This window comes from Phycodurus eques, chromosome 1, assembly GCF_024500275.1.
Source record: "Phycodurus eques isolate BA_2022a chromosome 1, UOR_Pequ_1.1, whole genome shotgun sequence".
NCBI lineage: Eukaryota > Metazoa > Chordata > Actinopteri > Syngnathiformes > Syngnathidae > Phycodurus > Phycodurus eques.
Genome location: NC_084525.1, coordinates 29,441,906 through 29,467,135, shown reverse-complemented (window position 1 = coordinate 29,467,135; position 25,230 = coordinate 29,441,906). Strand labels below are relative to the sequence as shown.

The following is a 25,230-nucleotide window of genomic DNA, read 5'->3' as shown; positions in this document are numbered from 1 at the left end:
TAAATGTTATTGTGTGACTTTGATGAGCGCTCCGCTTGACTGACTGGGAGCATTTCTTGCCAACATGCTGCTTAAATAGAGGAAAGGCGGACGTGACCTAGGACAGCATGTGGACGTTGAAGGGGGAAGGTGCGCGTGAAAGAGGACGCTAAAGGCATGCCCCCAGTAGGTATATAGTGGCAGTATGTGCATTGTGCAAAACAACATTGGTTTGGCTAAGGACCCCCGAAAATGGCACCTACGAAAAGACACACTATCAGTTACGCGGAAGAACATGGGAATCGAGCAGCCGCGAGAGAATTCAAGATCAACGAATCCATGGTTCGCAAGTGGAAGAAGCAGGAAAACGAGCTTTCGCCAAGTCAAGAAGACGAAGCTGAGTTTCCGCGGAAACAAGGCGAGGTGGCCCGAGTTGGAAGACCAACTCGAGCAATGGATTAATTATCAAAGAACAGCCGGGAGAAGCGTCTCTACAGTCACCATTCGACTGAGGGCAATAACGCTTGCAGAAGAAATTAAAAGCGAACATTTTCAAGGAAGTCCGTCTTGGTGCTTTTGTTTTATGAAACGGCGCCATCTAGCCATCTATCGCTGGGGGAGTTACGCCACCATATGTGAATGGATTGTGGATGCCTGGGCTAAGGTATCTGCTTTGACTGTTGTCCGAGCTTTCACAAAAGCCGGCATCATTGAACAGCCCCCCGGCAACGAGACTGACTCTGACAATGACGATGGGGAACCCCGCATGTTTGATGGAGAACTTGCCCAGCTGTTCATTTCGGATACAGAAGATGAGGACTTTGATGGATTTGTGGATGAGGATTGATCAAAAAATAACGTGAGTACATTGTTAAGTACTTCAATAAAGTACAACCGAACTCAGTTTTGCCTTTTTAGAAACATACGCTAGCATGCATTTTAGCGTGCATGCATGCTACCGTATGTTTTAAGATAGCGTATGCTTTACCATGCCTGCGCCCAATAATACGGTGCGCCTTATGTATGTGTTAAATACAGAAATAGACCCCGTAACATAGACTGCGCCTTTTATTACGGTGCGCCTTATGGTTGTGAAAATACGGTACGTAGAAAAATGTTAAACTTTATGTAATGTCATTTGTCCAGTCCACCAGAGTTGGAATGTCGGTGAATGCTGTGAGGAAACAAAGTTCAGACCAGGAAGTACAGAATCTGGCCAAAGTGCTCATCAAGTCCTGGAAGAAATTAATAGGTGTGTGTTTTTTGTGTATGCTGTGGAAACTCGAGAATCAAACTGACTGGCAATTCTTTCCGTGACTCTGGACTCTTTATTACCGTAATTTCTCATGCATAATACGCTCTCAACCGTAATACGCCCCCCAAAAAGTAAGGAAAACCCTTCTACCAATGTATAATGCGCACCATCGATTTGCTGCTGTTATCCATGCTGAAAACATGAAGTATTACCCATATTTTATTGGGGTTTTCAAAGAAATATTCGGCTCGGTGTGCATGCGCTGATGTAATTCTTAAAATGTTTTAAAAAATAGTATATTAGTCTTACCGGATATCTTGCGACTGGGTGCCTTGTCGGCTGTGTCTTGCGATGACTGGTCAGGTACAAAGTCGTTGATTCCTCACCTCAGAGTCCACCGTGTTGGATGAATCAAGTCGTTGGTTCATAGTGTGTGTATAGTCCACCGGGCGTTGTTTTTTTTTCAACGGCTGTTGTTTTGCTGCAAGTCTAGAGATGGTAGCAGGTAGCTACATGAGCATGCCGCGAGAGCTCGTGGCAGGAGTTAGCTTGCTTAATTAGCAACGCAGAGTAGTGATCCAAGAAGAAGAAGAAGGAGGAGGAATGAGTTCCGAGTGAAACATCTTAAAGGTAGTCAACTGGAGACCGGTGGAAAGTAAGCGCTAATTTACTAGATGTATACTATAATGAAAAACTAGATTGGGGGTGGCGTTGCAATGGCGTCACACTCCTTGCTTGACCCGGAAGTCCATCCAGATAGCGATGATATCGAGATGGCATACACATTAAAATATACATTAATCTATTTCCAACAGTCTTTTGTCTTCATTTCATAGGGGGTGCTGTGGGCATCTGCTTTGCTCAGCTTCCAGTTGTGTACAGTGCTGTATATCTACAATTATTTTTGGTCTAATCAGATTTCACGTTCCTTGTGCTGCCATGTAAATGTAATCTGTCCAAGTGCTGGCGTCAACCAAGTCAAACACACACGTGCCATTGAAATGGTCTAACCAATCAGGTTTTAGATTCACCACTCTGCGCCTTCACGCAGGCTGGGTCATGTTTGTATTTTTCCCGTCCTTTTAATGTTTCAGCTAAATAGTCCTCTGATTGGTTGACCTGACTTTGTGCATGACAATTGATTGACTGAAGAGGACAATTTTGGACGTGATTAAAAATTCATTTTCAAGGCCACTTTAAAAAAGCAAACGAAAACTTGACTTTGTGTGGCTAGGTCAACCAGCATATTACTGTCAGGCTTGTTTTCAACCCGGAAAAGGATTTTGGGGCACTTTCAGAGCCGCATATAGGAGCTAGCTTACACAGACAGGCAGGAGAAAAGAAAGGAGGTCTGCTGCATCTCCATCAGCATCTCCGGTGAGTACGATGTATTTTATTTATAGTTTTGATATTTTTGTCACATTGTTAGATAAATATTGATTGTGAACTGCTAGTAGTTTAGACAATACAATCACTGCAGAGGTTTGGAGTTGTTTGGAGGTGATTTATTGGAAGATAACGGTAACTGTGTTTCTTGCTTTAGTGATAATGGCATTAATCCTCAAATATGGGGAATGGACACCGCAGAATTGTTAAATTTCAAATTTATTAGGTTGTCATCATTTTAAAATGGCAAAAACACAGCGACGGGAGCCATCCTCATTACAAGCCTAGACCCAACCAATCATGTACTTGCACCCCCGCATGATAACAACAGCTATAGCACCCCAAAATTATGTTAAATTGTTAATTTATTTGGGTGTCATTGATTAAAATGGTAAACACGGCTGAAGCCACAACACATCCTCGTCGTTTGCTCAAGCCAAGCGATCGTATACAGTTACACTCTCTCACATGAACACAACGGCTATAGCACCCAAAAATTATGTTCAATTGCTAAATAAAATGCTAATTTATTACACGTTCATTAATTAAAATGGCATTTCGCGATGACCATCCATGCATGCAAAGTCTGCAAGCCGTGGACATCAAAGTCCCGGTCAGCCGAGCCCGTGACCGTCCAAAAAGCCTTTAATATGTCACAAACTCAAACGGATGTGTAATGTCATTGTCCAAAACCCTTTTTTCAAGCATGCAAGCCTGATAAAATAGTAGGAACACGAAGATGTGCTGGCAGGTGTTTGTTTTTTGCTGCGTTAACAGCCACCCATGGCCATCAAAGTCAGTGGTTACATGACAGCACCAATCATACAAAAGCGTTGTAAAAGAAAAGCCTGTGTCATGTCATCTCCCAAAACTGTTTTTCAAATGTGAGTGATGCAATCAATCCAACAAGGAGCGCTCACTAAACCCGTGGATAAAGGCGGAAACAAATGGTTGCTCTCTGCAAGGAAGCGTTACAGCGATCGATTTCAACAAAACAAGGCAACAAAAATGTATCTAACCTTACTATTTTCACTCGTATTGTCTAAAGAAACATCCAGACTTTGACAATAGGGAACAATTACACCCCAGGCTTGCTTGTGAGCCGTGTAATACTAGTAATGGGAAATCACATCTGATACTTACGCTGATGTCACAGGCTCAAGCAGGGTTTCAACCTTTTTATGGGAAGGTGGAAATTATTTTGTCTGCAAGTCGATGTTTTTAACTATGGATTTTTTGTTAAATCCGATCTGAGTCATCCGACCACACATTACACAAACAAGTGCGACTTCTACTGAGGACGGAATGCATCTGTGACTCGAGTCACATGACTTGGACTCGAATCAGACTCGAGTCATGAATTTGACAAAAGACTCAATTTGGAAAAATGTCACAGGACTTGCAAGTCGACTTGGACTTGAACAACGACGACGACTTGTGACTTCACTCAGACTCAAGCCCACTCAGCAGCTCTCTGTAAACAGCTCAACATGCCAATCTTAATTTTATTATCGGAATTTCAGAAAGATGTAACAATACAGTTGATGCTCTCAATAGATATCACTCGGGTAGAATAGTCTCACTTATACTAATGCTTAATTAGAGCTTATTTCTTTTCCTTTTCCAGTAGAAGAATTAACCAGGAGGTCATTCTTTCGGACACGACCTAAAGTAATGGTTTTATTTAACAACATAACTCAACAATAAATGTGGCAGTTACATAAGGAACACATTCCATGAAGTACTGGCAACATAGACAGAAACGGCGACAATTAATGTAATAATAAGGGCGTTAGTTATTGCAAAACAATTTATTTTAAATAAAATATTAGTAAAATTATTTTATATACAAAACCCTTGAGTTTAATTTATTGAATAATTTAAAGAATCATAGATTTTACATATACATTTGAACTATGCTTTGAATTTAATTTTTTATCTTATCTACAAATGACCTGGCTAATCTGTATGTTTTAGAAATTAAATGCAGCCTCTGAGCCAAAACGAAAGCAATAATAAAAAAAAAAAAACCCACCCATGATTGAGAGGCATATTCTTCCCCAACATTTTGTTCAAATTCTGATTTATGTGACCCCCCCCATTGCATTCAATTTTACAGGTTCCCTATAAAGACTACATCTCTTCCATACTTATAAGAGCATCATTTGTCGTAATTTTATTTCTGTTTATATCAGACGGCTCGAAGGATAAGTCCGAGAAAAAGGAGAAGAATGACGGCTCTCCTGTGAGGATGACATCCACCTCCAAGGACTCGTGCAGCAGTGAGAAAAGGTGTGTCATATAGTCACGCTGTGAGTCTCGCCATCATTGTGCATAATACTAGATGTTGGATGGAAATGGTAACTTCCTTAGCGTTAGCCAAGGGTGGTACTCATAGTGAGTGTTTGTCAATGCCAAAGTTGCTGTTTATAACTTTTGCATACCTAAAGTCAACCCCGCTTTTGATCCTCGTCAGGATTTGTTCATTGCAGGGTGTTCTTCCGTCCTCTGTTGTCACTTAGACTGGATTTGTATTGCAGGTCCCATCGTCCAATTTCAGTGTAAGACCTGTGTTCGTTCTTGTTTTACAGTCTATTTCCAATTAGATTTCAAGTGACACATCTAATATGGTTGTGTTTACAAACATGAAAGATCCTGAATGCTAGGACGCTCAAATTGCACATCAGTAACTCCACACGCATCATCACCAGGCTGTGAAAACACTGATGTAAACAATAATACATGCATACATGCAAATATTAAATGCTCCAGGGTTTAATTGGAACTGGGCCGAGTCTTGTCCCCATTGATTTAAAAGATGGTAACCTCAGCATTCCTCCACTGGCCTCCATCGGCAATTGTTTTCCTTATTTAATGATCAATAAACCACTAATGTGGCATATTTAAACCATATTTAACTGTCTGCATTCACTGTCGTTAAGCTTTAAGTTGCTTTTTTTGTGTTCATTAGTGTGGATGGGACAGGCTTGGTTGTATATACCTCAACAATCCTTGTATTTCAATTATGTCAGGTTCGCATTGATGGTGTACAGTTGAATCCAGAAGTTTACATCCTTAATATAAAAACATGTTTTTTCTTTTTCTGTGTCTGACATGAAATCAGACAAGACTTTTACCATTTTAGGTCAATTAGGTCTTTTTTTTTTTTTTTTAAACAATTTTTTGTTAATTTCTTCAAAGTCAGAAGTTACAGTCCATAAATTGAATTAGTATTTGGTACCATTGCCCTTAAACTGTATGATTTTGCTCAAACAATAGTTGGCAGAAATTTCGGTCCATTACTTGAGACAGAACTGACATAACTGAGTCAAGTTTGTAGGCCAACTTACTCGCACATGCTTTTTCAGCTCTGTCCATAAATGTTCAATAGGATTGGGATCCGTGCTTTGTGATGGCAACTCCAAAAGATTGACTTGATCTTTAAACCACTTTGTAACCAGTTTGGCAGTGTGCTTTGTCCATTTGGCAGATCAATTTGCACCCTCGCTCTAACTTCCTGGCTGATGTCTTGAAATGTTGCTTCAGTATTTCCACATAATGTTCTTTCCTCATGATGCCATCTATTTTGTAAAGTGCACCAGTCCCTCTTGTAACAAACAACCCCACAACTGCCACCCCGTATTATAAATTTGGGATGGTTTTCTCAGGTTTGTAAGCTTCCCTGTTTTCCCTCTAAATGTCACAATGCTCATTATGGCCAAGCCATTCGATTTAAGTTTCAGACCACAGGCAAAGAGGTAAGTAGTAATGTGTTACATTTGCTCATTTTGGATTCATTGAACTTGTCAGAGTAGTTTGAACAACCGCCGACCACGTGTAACTACACCGAGACCCCGATGAGGACGACGAGCATGCAGATGAGCTTCCCTGAGACAGTTTCTGACGGTTTGTGCAGAAATTCTTTGGTTATGCAATGCGATTGTTGCAGCAGCTGTCCGGGTGGCTGGTCTCAGACGATCTTGGAGGTGAGCATGCCGGATGTGGAGGGCCTGGGCTAGTGTGGTTACACGTGGTCTGCGGTTGTGAGGCCGGAGACTGCTTACGGTAGAGAAATGAACACTCAATTCATGGGCAACAGCTCTGGTGGACATTCCTGCAGTCAGCATGCCTATTGCACTCTCCGTCAGAACTTGCGATATCTGTGGCATTGTGCTGTGTGATAAAACTGCACATTTCAGAGTGGCCTTTTATTGTGGCCAGCCTAAGGCACACCTGTGCAATAATCATGCTGTCTAATCAGCATCTTGATATACACCTGTGAGGTGGGATGGATTATCTTGACAAAGGAGAAATGCTCACTAACACAGATTTAGACAGATTTGTGAACAATATTTGAGGGAAAAGGCCTTTTGTGTAAGTAGAAAAAGTTTTAGATCTTGGAGTCCGGCTCACGAGAAATGGGAGCAAAAACAAAAGTGTTGTTTATATTTTTGTTCAGTGTAGGAATGCAGATTTTTGTGGGGGGGGGGGGGGGAACAGCAATTTTATTTTAAGGCCATATTGCCCAACCCTTCTATCGTATTTTTATCCAAATTTGGAAGACTGCTGATTCCGATCTGAAGAGAGCTGATGTTATTTTCTATTTATGCTGTCATGACGCAAATCCCAATTGTGCCACTGGAGAGCAAAACATATGAATTGTGCCTTACTGGTATTTCTTGAGAGACAATGTGAAGCTGTGACACACTTTTTTTTGTTTTTTGTTTTTTTTGGTTTAATTTGTTGACAGCAGCAACGCTAGAGCTGAGTCCCCCATTGACATACCCTCCTTGGTCACGTCCTTCCCGGCCATTCCCCTCACCACAGACAATGTTCGGAATAAATGTAGAGAGCTGTTGGTGGTGGCACTGCAAACTGATGGTAAGGACCCACTGTATGTTATTTACAAATATTTCACTCTTTGATATCCATGCATCCATCCATCCATCCTTTTTCTTCCGCCAAGCCGAGGTCGGGTCGCGGGGCAGCAGCTTTAGCAGGGAAGCCCAGGCTTCCACTTTCACTCTTTTGATAAAACTTAATATTAATTTTATTAGGGGAACCGGTGGAAGTGAAAGTTTGTTAAACACTGCACATTGAAATAGACAAACAAGGGAGAACTATACAGTTCTGCTCACCATTATTGGCACCCATGAAGTTTACCATAATGTCTCGTGTATAATAAAAAAAAATTGTCCCCATAAAACTGTCAAACGTCAATAGTGAGCTTTTACACGGGTATAGGGGGAAATGGAAAAAAACGTCCACATTTTATAAATGTATGGTGCCATCTAGAGGTTATGAAAAAGCTGTACACTTTCATTCTAATATGCCACCGCCACCTAGAGGTTAAGAGTGCTGTAGACTTTCATTCTAATATGACGGGTACGTATGGCTGCATATAAGTACAGTTGTGCTCATAAGTTTACACATACCCTGGCAGAATTTGAAATATATATATATATATATGTTTTAATACGACTCATTACTGAACAACAACCATCATTAATTTCTTCATGGTTTTGTTTAATGAAAATGCTTTTCTGAAATGCTTGAGTTTAATTTGAATCCCATTAAAATCAAATTAAATGTTACGGCTGGTCCTACATGTTTTCTTTAAAGAATTGTACCCATCTTACAGATTCTGCCCTGGTAATAAAACATGAGCACAACTGTGTGTTTTCTCATTTACTAAATAAAATTAGGGCTGTGAATTTCAAAATAAGAGCAAGTAAATAGAAAGTATTACATGTACAAATAAAGTGCTTAACTTCAGAATAATAACAAAATACCGATAATACTTCGTTTTGATCATATGGGTAGAAGGAAAGTCATGCATTGTAAAAACACATTACACATGGGTAGAAGGGTTTTCCAGAATTTTGAGGTCAACTTTGAGGGTGCGCGTTACACACGAGAGAAATTACGCTAAGTACTAAATGTGGAATATCTCCTGAAGAATTTGAATCAAGTCAAACATTTTTCTATCGACAACTTACGTTTTATACAAAAGAGTAAATGATAAACAATATTTTATGCACAGATGAAATTACAACATCAAAGTTGAAAAACACAAACAATATTCTTTGTTAAATTATTTTGGACCACCAATTAAAAGACCCTGATGATACAAGTGTGGTACATTTCCAATAATTTCTGAAGATATTATACAGGTTATGCAAAAAATGAAGGGGTGCCTATAATGAGGAGCACGACTGTGTGTGTGCGTGTATGTGTGTGTATATATATATATATATATATATATATATATATTTCAGATATCATGTACTATAATTACTGATACTGACCAGATACGTGTTTTTTTTGTTCCCCTTAATTGATCAAATATTTATTTCGGAACTACATTTCATATTTACATGGTTTGTCTCTTTGAGATTTTAAAATTGGTTTGATGATCGGACACATTCGAGAGTGATAAAAATGCAGAAGATATTGAAATCAGGGAGGGTGCAAATAGTTTTCCACTGCACTGTATGTTAAGTTCATGGGAAACTCAAAGTATACAAACTATAGTTAGCCCTGAAACCCTTAGATAGTCTTGTACATTGTCTCACAGTCACGATCTTAATAGGGCCAAAGCATTATGTAAATTAGCTTCACTCGTCATAAATAAATGTCTAAATATAGAAAATCCTTGTTTATGTTCCAGATGACTACAAGAACTTTGGAGTCGACTGCAGCCTCCTTGCGGCGCAAATTGAAGAACATATCCTTTTTTTTTTTTTTTTTTTTTTTAATCCATGGACTTGATTATATAACCACAAACAAAAGAATTTAACAGCACCGATTTGATTTCATTATTTAGACATTAAAAGGCAAGGTACAGTGGCACTGTTAAGGTCGAACACCATTCATTGTAATCTTCTGAATTGTCCTACAATCGTAAAGTGAATTTAACCACTCTTTATAGTCGAGGGTAAAAACAGGATGGGGCCGCATAGAGCTTAAATTGATGTCAACTAAGGCTAGATCAGGATAATCATAGAATAATTGACATAAATAACAAAATAGTGTTTTCCCCTTTTGTTATAGTGCAAATTTAAGTAGATGAGGAAAATTGTTATACGAACCTTTTACAACAACCACACGCTTAAGAAAAATGTGGGTTTAATTTAGTTTATCTTACGGGCGCACATAACTAATCATAGTGATTGTATATATAAAAAAACAAAACTAAAACTTGAAATCGGTTATTTGAAACGGGGGGGGGGGGGGGGAAATATTGCACTTTAAGATTAAATCAATGGAGCAAGTTTTAGGAATTATTTTAACTATTTTCTACATGTACATAAGTCACAATTAAATTGTCTCCTGAACTGCTAAAACTTAAGTGATAAGGGCGAGTCGTTTTTAATGTACACTCTTTTCAAAACATTTGAATAGGATGGAAAAGTTTATTTATTTCCATAATTCCATTCAAAAAGTTAATCGAGTCATCAATTATAGATTCAGGGCCCATAATTGAAACAATTTGAAGTATTTGTTTATTTTTACATAATTTGGGCTTCCAGCTCATAAAACCCACAAAATCAGGAATTCCAAAAATGTGATTTTTCAATTCAGGTTTTGGTGCTTCTGGCGGTATGGGCAGGGGCCAGGTCCTGCTGGAAGATGAACTCTGGATCTCCATACAGAAGGAATCATCAAGTCCCCGAAAACATTCTGTTAGACTGTTGCGGTGACCTTGGATTTAAGAAAGCAGAGTTTACCAACACCAGCACTGGACATTGCACCCAAATCATGAGTGACTGTGGATATTGCAGCTGCTTTGACTTGAGGAGATAATTAGTGTGTGACACTCCATTTAAAACATTTATGGCCTGCAAAAGAATCGTATTGATTTCATGGGGTTTATGAGCTGGAAGTCCAGATTATGTAAAAAAATAACAACATAAATAATATAAATTATTTAAATTGTTGGCCCTGATTCGATAATCCATGAAATTTTAACTTTTTGAATGGAACTTTCCAGTTTATTTCCATGATATTCTAATGTTTTGGAAAGGGTCTGTCGTATAAGAAATGGATCACCTGCCCTGTAAATGTATACACTTTATACATTAAACATACACAAAAAAATACATGGATCCATTTGATGGCATTACATGGACAACAGGATTCCACCTAATCAAACAGTCTGTCGTGACCCTTGTGAACTGGCCATGTTAGTCACATAAAATATACAGTACAGTAACAAATACAATGACAATGTAGTTGAATAGGAACAGGAGATGTACTGGTCAGTTTAGGTTTGGCTGTTGTAGGTGCGCTATAAGGACAACAAGTCACATTAGCATTGTACCTAATTAGCTAAAAATCTAATCAGCAAAGTTAATGGAGTCGTGCTCCCCGACTCAGCTCGGCCTTTATAACACATTTTTTTAGCCACTCACTGTCACCGTCAGTAACCTCGAATCGTCGCTACCGTCGTGAACCCCAAATGTGAGGCACTTGACGTTCTTGACAGCTGGTCGTGCTCACAGATCTTCGAAGATTTCAAGGCGACAGACATAAAGTACAAAGCGCGTCTGCGGAGTCGCGTCTCCAACCTGAAGGACCAGAAGAACCCAGACCTGCGGCGGAACGTCCTGTGTGGAAACATCTCCGCTCACCGCATCGCCTCCATGACTTCTGAGGTCTGCTTACAAGTACGCTCCCATTTTAGAAGTCAGCACGGTGTGCTCATTTGTGCGTGCGTGTGTGTTTGCGGGCGCAGGAGATGGCGAGCGCAGAGCTGAAGAAGATCAGAGAGGCTCTGACCAAGGAGTCCATTCGGGAGCATCAGCTGTCCAAAGTGGGTGGGAGCGAGACTGACATGTTTGTGTGCAGTAAGTGTCAGGGGAAGAACTGCACGTACACGCAGGTACAAGTATACGCACACACACACACACACACACACACACACACACACAGTAAATGTGCGCACCTGACTGTTGTGTTCCAATCACTGCTGTGCACATGTGTGTGCTTTTTAATTAGGTGCAAACTCGCAGTGCGGATGAGCCAATGACCACCTTCGTGTTGTGTAATGGCTGTGGCAACCGATGGAAGGTAAACACCTCGCGTTCACGACCATCTTTCTTCACATGGCAGACAGTGACAGTTTATTTCCTTGACGGTAGAGAATACAAGGCATTTATTACAGACAGAAATCTTATTTATATAAATTGTAAGCTTTAAAAACAAGACTTTCAAATATGTTAAATATAGTATAATTACAAATGTTTTATGTTTGCATAAATTTACCAGTACAGTGGAACCTCAGTTCGCGAACGGCTCTTCATGAACAAATCGGTTTACTGACGAGTTTATCGAACAAATATCGCTTGGGTTCATGAACATTGCTTCCGTTTGCAAAGAGTCCCATCATCCGAGCGGAATGCTCAGTTGTGCTTTCTCATTTAGCAAGAAATATTATTCACTCTGTGCGTCACATACAGTGGCTATAGAAAGTCTACACCCCTGTTCAAATACCAGTGCTTAGTGGGAAAACAAAGGAGTCCAAGTGAAATTATTGAAAAATGTTTTCCACCATTAATTTGACCTACTGTTTAACCTGTACAACTAAGTTTAAAAAAAATAATAATAGTTTTAAATCCAGAACATCTGAACTTTATTTAGGGCTAATCAGAGGCACTTTAAATGGTGGCGGTTGTGTAATGGCTCTCATTTAACATGAGTTTGAATGTAATTGGGTAATTCTGAACACAACCAACTTCCAAGTTACAACAGGGTGTGCATATTTGTGCAACCACATTCTCAGTTTCTTTTCACTTTCGCTAAAAAGGGGGTCAGTTAATTTTGAAGTGAGTTATCGTGGTCTCATTATTTCATGTCACCAAGACAGCAAAGTATTTGAACAGGGACGTGTAGACTTTTTCAAGTGTCTTTTTTTTTGTGTGTGTGTGCTGCAAAGTAGCCCTGAGTATGGCTCCCTAGAACGTGCAAATGACCGTGCTATCGGGGAGCCTTGGAAAGTGGCGGTTGCGTGCGGGAGGCACTGAGCTGGCCTTCTCGATGCCGCATACTCGCCTGAGTGCGTGGGCCCCGCCATCTGCTCCTTGCCGGGTCTTTGACTCGGAATGAGTTAAATTCATGAACCAACGTTCCACTGTATTATGAATACATAAATCAGAATATTTCAAATACCAAATTCCCCAATAGGTGGCAGCAGAGCCCAACCTATTGTTCCTCCTTTGGAGTATTTTTTTTTTCTGAACCCCTCCTTTTGTTATTGAAATCTCACCCTTCACCACCATAATTCCATCCATTCACCAATTTTCTATGGCGCTTGTGCGCATTAGGGTCACGGGTGAACTGGAGCCTATCCCATCAGTGGAGGTAAAGATATGCAAAGCAACGATATAGTTTTGTATACATTATATTATTAGTAGTAGTAGTAGTTATAGTAAAAGTAGTCATGGGCGTTACACCCAATGAAAGGTGTCATTTTGCGCGCTCCTCAAAAAAGGCCCGTCTTGCCAAATGGTGCGTGATTGGTGGAAAATGTTGAAGTGAGAACTGATTTCTTCATCTTCTCCTGCCATCCGCCTGTGTAGACAATTAGCAGTGCAATGCAGGCCAATGACACGAGTGCTGTCTATCGGAAATTTTAGCATATGCCTCAGGCCACTAAAAAATGGACAATGGGCCACAAATGGCCCCTGGGCTTTAGTATGGACACCACTGATATAGCCAACTATTGACGCTCACATTTCTTTTCCCCAATCCATGAAAAAAAAAAAAAAAAAAAAAAAAAGGCAAACTAAATGATAATGAATTCATAATGATTAAAAAACTAAAATTATTATTTTATTTGCCTTTCAGTTCTGCTGAGGAGAGCATTTTATTGTGCCGCCCTGATGTGAAAGAAGCAGCTGAATTTTGGTTTGAAGGGTAGCTTTGTTTTGGAACATTTCTCCAAAATAAATGTATGTACAAAAATGTATATCTTAAGATAGTAATGATGGAATGTTTGGAGAAAAAACAATTGCTAGTTTGTATCGTCTCTTGGTATTTTTTTTTGTATGGAGTATGTGTTGTATATAAAATGTTCTCCAGTTGTCGAGCTATTTGGGCTTTGTGGACTCGCAAGATGTGTTCTTGTTTTTTTTTTTCACACAATGTTGACGAATGTTGTGCCCAATAAAGTTGCTCCTGAATTACTGCAACATCCGGGTGCTGATTGTCTTCTGATTGTCTTCATTTTTTTTTTTTAAACCTTCTCATTCATTCGTTTTCTCAGCCTCAAATAAGTCAAGTGAATCAAAACGGGTGTCACAGGTTAGCTTTTTTTCTTTCCCCCCCACAAACGCTACTTCTGAAATGTTTGAGGGTGTTTTCTGACAGTAGAACAAGAAATCTCATGACATCTTAACTTTTGACAAAAGTAGGGGTGAAAACCTTTTTGCGGGAAATTGGGTAACACAAGTAAAAGGGCTAAATGTAAAATACATTCATTGACAAAATTGTTGTCCCGGCATGTTTCGGAAGTGTTTTTAAAAATAATTCTGTTGAACCACAGATATTTTGACCACGTGTGTAACTGGTTGAGCCTCCTTTGGCAGCAAAAACCTCAAGCAAACCAAAACCGGATTGAGTTGTTGTGTAATCAGAATCAGAATCATCTTTATTTGCCAAGTATGTCCAAAACACACAAGGAATTTGTCTCCGGTAGTTGGAGCCGCTCTAGTACAACAGACAGTCAATTTACAGAACACTTTGGAGACATAAAGACATTGACAGAAAACAATTGTGCAAAAAGATGCAGAGTCCTCTAGCACTTAGAGCAGTTCGAACGACTAATATTGCAATAGTCCGGTGCAATGATTGTGCAAAGGGCGCTGAGACTTCAAGGAGTAATTGCGGTTTAAAGTGACGAGTAGTGCGATCATCTGGGACAATGTTGGTTGTGCAAATGTTACAGATGCTCCTCAATCAGTGTGCAAATGGAGCAGATCCTGCTATGGCACGAGTGGCCAGTATATGCATATAGTGCAGCATGGCGAGACAACTTCAGTGAGTGCATGAGTAATACATAATTGGAACCACAGAAATGTGACAACGAACTCAAGTCAAAAAAATTGCCAGCATGTTGTAATGGAATTGTAGGTTAGCTGTTTAAGAAGTTGATCGCAAGAGGGAAGAAGCTGTTGGAATGTCTACCAGTTCTAGTTTGCATTGATTGGTAGTGCCTACCTGAGGGAAGGAGCTGGTGACCGGGGTGCGGAGGGTCTGAGAGGATTTTGCACGCCCTTGTCTTAGTTATGGCAGCGTGCAAGTCCTCAATGGTGGGTAGGGGGGTACCGACAATCCTTTCAGCAGTTTTGATTGTCCGTTGCAGTCGGAGTTTGTCCTTTTTTGTAGCAGCACCAAACCAGACTGTGATGGAAGAACACAGGACCGATTCGATGACCGCTGTGTAGAACTGTCTCAGCAGCTCCGGTGGCAGGCCGTGCTTTCTCAGAAGCCGCAGGAAGTACATCCTCTGCTGGGCCTTTTTGAGGACGGAGTTGATGTTGGTCGCCCACTTCAGGTCCTGAGAGATTGTAATTCCCAGGAACTTGAAGGTCTCGACGGTTGACACAAGGCAGCTGGACAACGTGAGGGGCAGCTGTGGCGAAGGATGCCTCCTGAAGTCCACGATCATCTCTACCGTCTTGAGCGTGTTCCGCTCCAGGTTGTGTCGGCCGCACCACAGCTCCAGCCGCTCCGCTTCCTGTCGATATGCAGACTCGTCACCGTCCTTGATGAGGCCGATGACAGTGGTGTCATCTGCAAACTTCAGGAGCTTGACAGTCGGGTTCGCTGAGGTGCAGTCGTTCGTGTAGAGAGAGAAGAGCAGCGGAGAGAGGACACAACCTTGGGGCGCCCCAGTGCTGATGCTGCGTGTGGATGAGGTGGCCTCCCCCAGCCTGACCTGCTGTGTCCTGCCCGTCAGAAAGCTGTAAATCCACTGGCAGATGGCAGGTGAGACGCTGAGCTGGAGAAGCTTGGATGAAAGGAGTTCAGGGATGATGGTGTTGAACGCTGAGCTGAAGTCCACGAACAGGATCCTCGCGTAGGTCCCTGCACTGTCGAGGTGTTCTCGGATGAAGTGCAGTCCCATGTTGACTGCATCATCCGCAGACCTGTTCGCTTGGTAGGCAAACTGCAGGGGGTCCAGCAGGGGACATGTGACACTCTTGAGGTGGTCCAGCACGAGACGTTCAAAGGACTTCATGACCACAGATGTCAAAGCGACAGGCCTGTAGTCATTCAGACCAGAGATTGCAGGTTTCTTGGGGACTGGAATGATGGTGGAGCGTTTGAAGCAGGATGGAACTTCGCACATTTCCAAAGATCTGTTAAAGATCTGAGTGAAGACTGGAGCGAGCTGGTCCGCGCAGACTTTGAGGCAGGATGCGGACACATGGTCCGGGCCTGCCGCTTTGTTAATCTTTTGTTGTTTGAAGATGCGTCTCACATCCTGTTCATGGATGGTTAACGCAGAAGTCAGAGGTGTGGTTGTGGTCGCGGGTGCGGCCGGGTGGGTGTGGGGTGTGAAAGTGTCCTTTTCAAATCTGCAGTAGAAGGTATTCAAGTCGTTGGCTAGTGTGCTATTGTTCTCAGCTTGGGGGGATCGTCGCTTGTAATTAGTCAGCGATTGGAATGCATGCCAGACTGATTTTGAGTCGTTTGCGCTAAACTGATTTTCCAACTTTGCTGCATAGACCTCAAGAGAGCCATTCACATCAGACATCCCAGGATTCTTTGCTGGACTGCAACAGTTTTGTAAAGAGGATTGGTGACTGATGATTGTGCATGTCTGATCTGCAACTACAGAAAATGTTTGGTTGAGGTTATTGGTGCCAAAGGAGGCTCAAGCTATTAAATTAAAGGGTTAGGTATTAGGTAACTCATTAAAGGTCCTTTTCCTCCCTCACCTCTAAATGTTTACGTTATTTTCTACATAAATAGGAATGTTTTGTGTGTGTGTGGTATAAGCAGACTATTTATTCTTGAGATGGAGATCAGAACACATTTTATGACCAATTTATCCAGAAATTCCAAAAATTCAAAGGGTCACATTTTGTCCTCCCACTGTACTTAAGTAGATTTTTCAGTTATCTGTACATGAGTATTTATTTGTCTGCTGACTTTAGTTTCCGCCCTGCACAAAACGGGTATTGTAAATAATTGACAGTAAAAAAAAAAAAAAAAAAAAAAAAGTACTTTTATACATTTGAGTACTTTTTTACTGTTACATAAAGGAATTAAATTCTAATATTACCAGTCTTTTATCACAAGTATCTGTATTTGACACTCAAGTATGAGTTCTTTTGCACCCTCTGCCGGCATCATTTGGAGTTGAGATTGACCCTTGCACAGGTCAGCAAGCTCAAGTCGAAGACTTGTGGATGAGACTGGGTGACACTTGTGTCTTGTGTGTTTATTGTGGAAACACGACTGAGCTTCTTTCCATACATGAGCATGCATGAGGAAGAGGTTGGTACTTGGGTCCTGTGTGATGTCAAGGAGGCATTTCGGGACAAAACACTCTGAGGTCACAGAACCGGGCCAGCCTGTTTGGAGAAATGGAGTTGGGGGGAAAAAAAAAAAAAATACTACAAGGTAGAAGTCAGCAAAGTGGCATTCAAGTGTTGAAGTTCAGCTGTGTTCAGAGTCATAAAGTGTTATAAAAGTGAGTAAAGATCAAAATCATAACATAATAGCTCTTATTTTCACATCGGGAACACTGCACATACTAGAAAAAAAAAAAAAAAAAAAAAAAAGAAAAATCTTTGTGTTTCTTTATAATATCAAACATTTCCTCTATGACTGTACTACGATGATGTTTAAATGTACAGTATAACTACTGTTTCCGAGAACCGCTTCACATCTGTGTTGGATGGAGTTGACCAATTTCTGGCACCTGATGAACTGCTATTCCAGCACAGCTTTTTACAAAAAAAAAAAAAAAAAAAAAGATTTTAAAACAAACTGTGCAGCTCCCAATAGGTCACTTCTATCAATATCTGTAAACAGAAAGCTAGCATAGTAGTAATATTAAGAGGATTTGTGCTGGCTTTTCTCTTAAACTTGTAACCATGGGCAGACCGTTGTAAGTTCTATTTCGTTTGATGCTGTTTTTTGTTTTGTTTTCAAAGCTTGTAATTATTCAATCTTAGTGTTTTATTTACATGGGTATATATTTCCTTTGTTCCACTTTGTTCTTACTTTGTTCAAAAACTTGACGTGATTGAGAAAAACTAAGATCAATTTTGGATCCCGCACCTAACAATTTGGTAAAAACAGCTGTCAGACCTAACTCAACAATAATTGTGGTCCCCAATAATTCACCCGAAGAAAATTATGATTATTCTAATCACATTATGGCAAATATTCCAATTGGTTTGGACAAAGACATTTTAGTGAGGATGCAAAATGGTTGTCTTTTTTGTAATTTATTTTGAAGAAAATTACATTTTTGTACTTTAAAACTAAATGAATCATCCAGAAGTTGCTTCAACAAGTGAGTAAAATATAAGTTATTCATATAAATATGCTTGATAAGTGTTCTTATTTGTTTTAGGATCCAGAACAGGGTTTTGTAGGGACTGAACCCCCGTGTGCTTGTGTGTGTGTTTTACGTGCGTGTGTTTGAATAAGTGTGTGTGTGTGTGTGTGAGATACATGGGGATAATCTCAAACAAAGCTCAGGTTACAGTGAACTGTGGGGGAAAAAATGTGGGAGAACTATGAATTGACTGTGTTTAGTACGGTAGTGTGCTAGTGTTGTGTCAACAGTGAGCGTTTCCTCAAGTCATGTTCACCTTTGCTTCAAACTGCAATAATAGTTTTCACATTTGGCATGTCAAAAGAATACATCCATTAACAGTGTGTATATTTGCACATACGATGTAATGGCCCAACAGATATCATTTGAGCTAGAATTGTGACGCTTTACATCACCTTACTGGCTTTGTTAGTTATGTTATTGGCGTTTCTATGGCTGTAGGTTTTTGGTTAGCTCAGTGGTTCTCAACTGTTGTCCCCCCGGGAATCGCATTTTCATTTTGTTGCTAAATCGTGACCCACTTTTATGGAGGTTAAGAACAATGAAAAATAGCCTTTCAAAACTTATGTGTATCATATTTTTAACCACACATGCTTACATGTTAAAAGTGCCTTTTATAACACGAATAAGAAACCATTCTAAACATGACAACTACATGTACAAAAGATGAATAGAGAAAAATGAAATATCACTACTGCAAAGAAAATGGCCACCAAATTTGGCATATATCTGGGCATTGAGCTCTTCTTTTTAGGATAGTCACTTAATTTACTGTATATGGGAACTCTGTATGATACATTGTGCATTGTTCTTAACCATGAACCATGTTGTTACCTTCGTAAACCTGAGGACCCCTATAATTGTTTTGGCTACCTGCCCGACCCAACAGTTGAGAATCACTGGGTTAGCTGGATCACACAAATGTGACACCCCGATTTCCTGGAAACTTTGTGTATCGGTCCCACATGTGACGAGCAAGAACCCATTAAAAATGCACACTGAGGAATTTGTATTTGCTGCTTGTCTTTTGTTCCCGATGGAATTGAACTCTCAATGCTGAATGCAAATAGCAGTCTCATTCACACTTTACCACGCTTTCCAGCACACAATATCAAGCGCAAGTCCACGACTTCATCTAACTTTGCGCAGTTGTTTGTAGCAAGTTATAATACACTACTATCTAAACCCCCTGGGCCCCTTCCCAAAACAGTCCCTTGAAGACGCTACTTGGTGGAGTGTTACAGCGTGGCCCACAAACTGCGGACAAGGTAGCACTCCTCACTTTTGAGCCAATCGCGTGGCACTTGTAGGCAAACAACCATTCACATTCACACCTTTGGACAATTTAGTCTTCAGTGAACCTAACATGCATGTTTTTATAAGGTTGGGTGGTTCCTGGTATATTCTGTGTATTGTGCTAACTTAGCTTTTGGCATTGATAGTGTTTGTTTCATAACCCACGAAAGAGAAATGGACAAATGACAGAATCACAAAACAGAACGTAACACCCCACGAAACAAACGCAGCTTTAAGCTGGATGTTCAAGGCTTCCTGTTTATATATGCACAAATAAAATCACAGTGTTTCAACAAAATAAATAACATGAACAATACCAAGATAAATGCATTTAGTGGCCAGTTAAGTTAAACATGAGGCTTTTTAATTTTTTGCCTCCACACACTGACTACATTTCCCATGACGCGTCACCGACCAGCCGGAGCATCATGACCAATGGCACAGTACTGTATAATATACATGCGCCATATTCAAAATTCTGGTTCACCAAGGTAAAAATGCTCACAGAGAGCAATGTCTCGATGAAGTAAGCGAAATATACACAGCTGTCATTATGATCTAATGCAGTTCCCCACCATTGAAAATGACAAACACAATAATGAAGATTTTCAATTGTTAAATCAATACATCACTGACAGTGTCAATCAAAACTGAACATTCCTATCTTTGTATAGGCACAATATTTGATACAGCTCTTGTATGAGAGATCATATTTTGCAAGTGTTAACAAAGCTGTGGCTGGTCAGCGTATGTTTAAGTTATGCACCTGAATCGACCAACCCCGGTTGAGCTCGGAGCCCGCAGGCAGCCAATCAGGAGCCGGCGGCAAACAGTGGTGAGGTCAAAGGTGAAAAGTCAGCAGCAGCAGCAACCAGGTAGGCCACCCTGGTGTGTGCGTGTGTTTTTGCATCACTATACTTACAAATACGCAACTAAACAAAACAAAACAATTTTAGTTCAGGCTGCTGAGAAATAGTTTAGTTTTCCCGTTTAACATGAAGACACTTCCCAACATGTTGTAACTGAAGCCCATTGGTGGGCTTCAGACACAAATTGTCACAGTGGAACCTCTCCAGTTGAACATCCTCAAAATCCCAACGGGAGTCACGAATTATTCGCAAGAGGTCAACTTAAACTCATTACAGTGAGCATCATAGGATTAACTGCGTGTTGTTCATTTGGCTTTTCTGGGGACACTTATTCGAAAAGGAGTAGCAGCCTAAATAAGGAGTGTTGAAAGAAGAAGAACATGAGGGGAAAAGAAGAATTTAGAAAATTGTATAAACCGTTATGTCAAGTTGGCCTCATATTTATGCCAGTCAGATTCCAGTGTCATCATACATGCCCGAGTCATTTGTTACCAAAGTTAAGGCAGAGGTATTATTTTTACATTTTACTGTTTAGAACTTTTTTTTGGTACACTTGTGTGTAGCTACTGCTACAACTTTATTTATTACGCCATTATCAGTCATCTGTTACCTTTGTGGAGTTTGAATATTAATTGTAGTTAACATATTCTTATACTTGTACGATGGTTGAAAATGTTAAAACGTTACCTAAACCCTTGTCTGTACAGTTAATAGAGGTTTTATGATGGAAATATTGTTCTGAACTTTGAACTAATAGGAGGTTGACCGGCATCCCAGAACGGATTGTGTTCGACCAAAGAGGTTCCGATGTATTTATAAATAAATAAATATACTATCGTCAAGTCTCCTAAAGTATGGTGATATAAATACTATGCATGTGTATCTGCATCAACGCACTTAAGGTTTTTGAGCAAAAAAAAAAAATATTTTCAACATTAGCGGTTTAGACAGTTTTCAGTTTTATATTAGTCTTACTAAAAAAATGTTTATATCCTCTGATGTATGGTGCTATAAATACTGTGTGTGTGCGTATATGCGTGTGCATGTGTGTGAACTCCAGTTTTTATTGCAGCGTGTGTGTTGCATCAATGTTGGCCCAGTTGAGTCCACAAAGGATTGTCCTCTTTTTTTTTTTTGTTTAAAAAAAATAAATAAATAATAATCCCAGAGTGTGGAAAGTGTGAGACACCAGGAAACAAATTCAAATGGACTGGTCGCCCGCCAATCACACGGCACATGCGGAGACAAACAACCATTCACACTGTCATTAACACCTCTGGACAATAACCAGAATTACGTGCAGATCTTTTGGCATTCCGATTGAATTCATTCCAGTTGAAGATCTCTGGTCAACTGTTTACATGTGACGTGATCTATTCCGATCAGATATATACATGATGTGCATTACATTTAATCGGAACAGCCGTGTGACACGCGCACTTCGTCGTGAACGTCATTTTATCAAGATGGAGGTCCGTCGTCTATTTATCACAGCAGTTGGGATTCTACAACAGCTTGAGCAAAACAAGTTGCATGTAGTTCAAAAGATATCCGTCGCATAAGAGCTCTGGTTGGGAGGCGCCTTGTTTCCGTGTGTAAACGATGACGTCACCGCACATTTACGTCAACAGAGAGCATGCACAGACAGAGCGCAGCCCGGCTCCTTTCCAATTCATGGTTTATAAAATTTGAATTCCGATCGGTTTGGCAAAAGGAATGTTCCGCCCCTGTGAAACTGAATGAAAGTCCATTCGGATTCGGTCTGTTTATTTCAATTGAGGTGTTTATATGGAGCATTTTCACTCAGTTTGGGCTTCTAAACCAATTCTAATTGGAATAGAAGGCTCCATTTAAAACCCCCAAATTTAGAGTCTTCAGTGAACCTAACGTATGTTTTGGGAATGGAGGAAGAAACTGTAGTACTCGGAGAAAACTCACGCAAACTCAACACAGGAAGGCCAGGGCTGAGATTTGAATGCCAAACATCAGAACTGTGAGGCTGGCGTGCTAACCACTCAACCACAATGCTGCCCGCATTGAATAATACTATTCTAAATTTAAATACTATAATGATAGTATTATACTACATTAATACTTTGTGTCTGGGGGTACTTTTAGCTCCATTACAGTACACATTGTATTGACATTAATTATAGCCTCACTAAGCTACCGTAGCGCTGGTGGGTCTTCTCTTGTAATACAACTTTATTCCACTGGTTGGCGACCGTGAGTCAATGCAGTATAAGGCAGAATCCTTCAGTTTCAGCTCAACGAAGTTAGCAACTTCTTCATTTCGACATGCTGTCCTCAAACATGGAAATATGAAGCACTAATTCACGCGGATTGACTAAAAATGTTCCGTACCGTTTATAAAGACTATCAAAAGTATGTCAGATGACAAGGTGTCATCACCGACAAGCAGGGGTCAGTTCCAGTTCTAAAACATAAAAAAGAATCATCAAACAATCATTTAAGCACTGCCACAAGTACAGTGGGCAGAGGCTGTGTAACGTGGTTAGACTGAATGCTCTCTGGCCTTATCAATCAATTGTTCATGGTTTTGTGAGAGTACCTCTGGTTTGGATTTGTCCTTAACGTAAGAGAATGAAAAAACAGACTAAAAAGGAAGATGTGAATGTGAAAAAGGGGAAATGCACAAGAGGGTGGATGGGACAGAGGCGGACTTGAGGTGTCTTGGCCATTGTAAAGTCTTGGCAGTCATGGCATAGATTTGGGGTAAGGGCAGTATCACCTGTAGGGATAAGAAATGGTCAGAAGGGAAGCGTGTAGGACAGTGCTGGACTAGGACTCAGAGGAGCTCCGTGAGTTCCCGTGAAAGAGTGATTTGTAGATGGTGGAGGAGAGGAATCGTGGGTAGGAGTCCCTGTGCATCAGTGTGTAGATCTGCAACTGGGCGTCCTCGAAAGTCTGAGGTGTCGGGTCCTGCAGCTTCCTGTTGATCACCTCCCGTACGCGAGCGTCCAGACTCACCTGGAAAGAAAATCAACAAGCTCGGTGAGGAAGAACACTTCCACATCTTGGACACCTCAAGTCGATACTCGCACAGGGTCAATACGTTTTTTCAAATGTCAAATTGAGGCGGCAAGTAGCTCATCCGTAAGGGTCACGATTCAAATCCACCTGTCGATGGAAAGAAATTGCAACTAGTTGTTGGGGTGATGCGAGTATGCATCCAAACTACTCTTGAGGTACCCACGAGCAAAGCATCAAACACTCTGACTTCTCTCCTCGTCTGCATCTCTGCCTGTCTGGTTGCCTGTGTGGTTTAATGCACGCAGTACAATAAACAGGTGTTGTCAGGCGGTTACATACACTCATGATGGGCATAAATGTAATTTTGGGCTTGAATTATTTATTTGAACTGTTCTTTTTCCACAAAGGAATGATTATACAGCCAGTTTCAAAAACAAGACTTAGGTGTACCAATTAGAATTTTCTTGTATTTTCTCAAATCCGCACAGGGTCCAAATTCTACATGTAGGTTTAATTACAGCATTCACCTACTAATATATGGTTAAATGTACAACCCAATTCCAATGAAGTTGGGACGTTGTGTTAAACATAAATACAAACAGAATACAATGATTTTCAAATCATGTTCAACCTATATTTAATTGAATACACTACAAAGAAAAGATATTTAATGTTCAAACTGATAAACTTTATAGTTTTTAGCAAATAATCATTAACTGAGAATTCTATGGCTGCAACGCGTTCCAAAAAAGCTGGGACAGGTGGCAAAAAAGACTGAGAAAATTGAGGAATGCTCATCAAACACCTGTTTGGAACATCCTTCAGGTGAACAGGCTAATTGGGAACAGGTGGGTGCCATTATTGGGTAGAAAAGGAGCTTCCCTGAATTACTCAGTCATTCACAAGCAAAGATGGGGCGAGGTTCACCTCTTTGTGAACAAGTGTGTGAGAAAATAGTCGAACAGCTTAAGGACAATGTTCCTCAACTACAATTGCAAGGAATTTAGGGATTTCATCATCTACGGTCCATAATATCATCGAAAGGTTCAGAGAATTTGGAAAAATCACTGCATGTAAGCGGCAAGGCCGAAAAGCAACATTGAATGGCCGTGACCTTCGATCCCTCAGGCGGCACTGCATCAAAAACCGACCTCAATGTGTAAAGGATATCACAACATGGGCTCAGGAACACTTCCGAAAACCAATGTCAGTAAATACAGTTCGGCGCTACATCCGTAAGTGCAACTTGAAACTCTACGATGCAAAGCAAAAGCCATTTATCAACAACACCAAGAAACGCCCCCGGCTTCTCTGGGCCCGAGCTCATCTAAGATGGACTGATGCAAAGTAGAAAAGTGTTCTGTGGTCCAACATTTCAAATTGTTTTTGGAAATTGTGGACGTCGTGTATAAGAAAGCCATTCCAGAAGTTGCTTTATCCGTTCCAAAACCAGTTTTGACGTTGTGTTCAGGATTATTGTCCTATTGGAACATCTAATTGTGTTCTGTCGTCTCGCTGCAGATCTTCCCTGACTCCATTGAACTTTTCCATTATTCTGACATTTGGCCGATCGAATAAGTGCTTTCAAACCCTTTTTTTCTAGCAAACAGAATTTACCAGCTGCAGTCAATCACGAGCTAGAAGTTAGAGATGTACGTGAATGCGTTTACTGTATACTGTATATTTGAGCCTGTACTGTAAGTATAATATTGAACCTGTATTGATTTGATTCCAAATCAATGTAAATTCAATTATTGTGGGCAGAAGGTTTTCATGTACCTGTCTTTTATAATTATTCCACACTGGGGAAAAAAATAAATGCCTCATATAAATCAAATTAACATGACAATCCGAGTATGTAAATTTCACTC

The 25,230-nt window shown here is 40.4% G+C and overlaps 2 protein-coding genes across 11 annotated transcripts in view; one reads left to right on the top strand and one right to left on the bottom strand.

Moving 5' to 3' along the window:
* The window catches only part of tcea2 (transcription elongation factor A (SII), 2), a 20,052-nt gene extending 6,315 nt beyond the window's left edge, over nucleotides 1-13,737 (top strand). Inside the window, exons 1-9 of one of the 3 annotated variants that reach the window (XM_061686485.1) lie at nucleotides 1-838; nucleotides 1,126-1,231; nucleotides 4,816-4,912; nucleotides 7,371-7,501; nucleotides 9,291-9,348; nucleotides 11,124-11,277; nucleotides 11,358-11,504; nucleotides 11,621-11,692; nucleotides 13,469-13,737. The exon at nucleotides 1-838 is cut by the window's left edge and continues 585 nt beyond it. In XM_061686485.1, coding sequence (XP_061542469.1) covers nucleotides 1,141-1,231; nucleotides 4,816-4,912; nucleotides 7,371-7,501; nucleotides 9,291-9,348; nucleotides 11,124-11,277; nucleotides 11,358-11,504; nucleotides 11,621-11,692; nucleotides 13,469-13,477 — 759 coding nt within the window. In that variant the 5' untranslated portion in view covers nucleotides 1-838; nucleotides 1,126-1,140 and the 3' untranslated portion in view covers nucleotides 13,478-13,737. The remainder of the gene's footprint in view (nucleotides 839-1,125; nucleotides 1,232-4,815; nucleotides 4,913-7,370; nucleotides 7,502-9,290; nucleotides 9,349-11,123; nucleotides 11,278-11,357; nucleotides 11,505-11,620; nucleotides 11,693-13,468) is intronic. The other 2 variants (XM_061686475.1, XM_061686465.1) reach the window with 2 other exon arrangements.
* A 5,960-nt stretch (nucleotides 13,738-19,697) lies between these two features.
* Nucleotides 19,698-25,230, bottom strand: part of rgs19 (regulator of G protein signaling 19) — a 69,177-nt gene continuing 63,644 nt past the window's right edge. For all 8 annotated transcript variants that reach the window (XM_061686374.1, XM_061686382.1, XM_061686391.1 and 5 more), the window contains one exon: nucleotides 19,698-23,356. In XM_061686374.1, coding sequence (XP_061542358.1) covers nucleotides 23,168-23,356 — 189 coding nt within the window. In that variant the 3' untranslated portion in view covers nucleotides 19,698-23,167. The remainder of the gene's footprint in view (nucleotides 23,357-25,230) is intronic.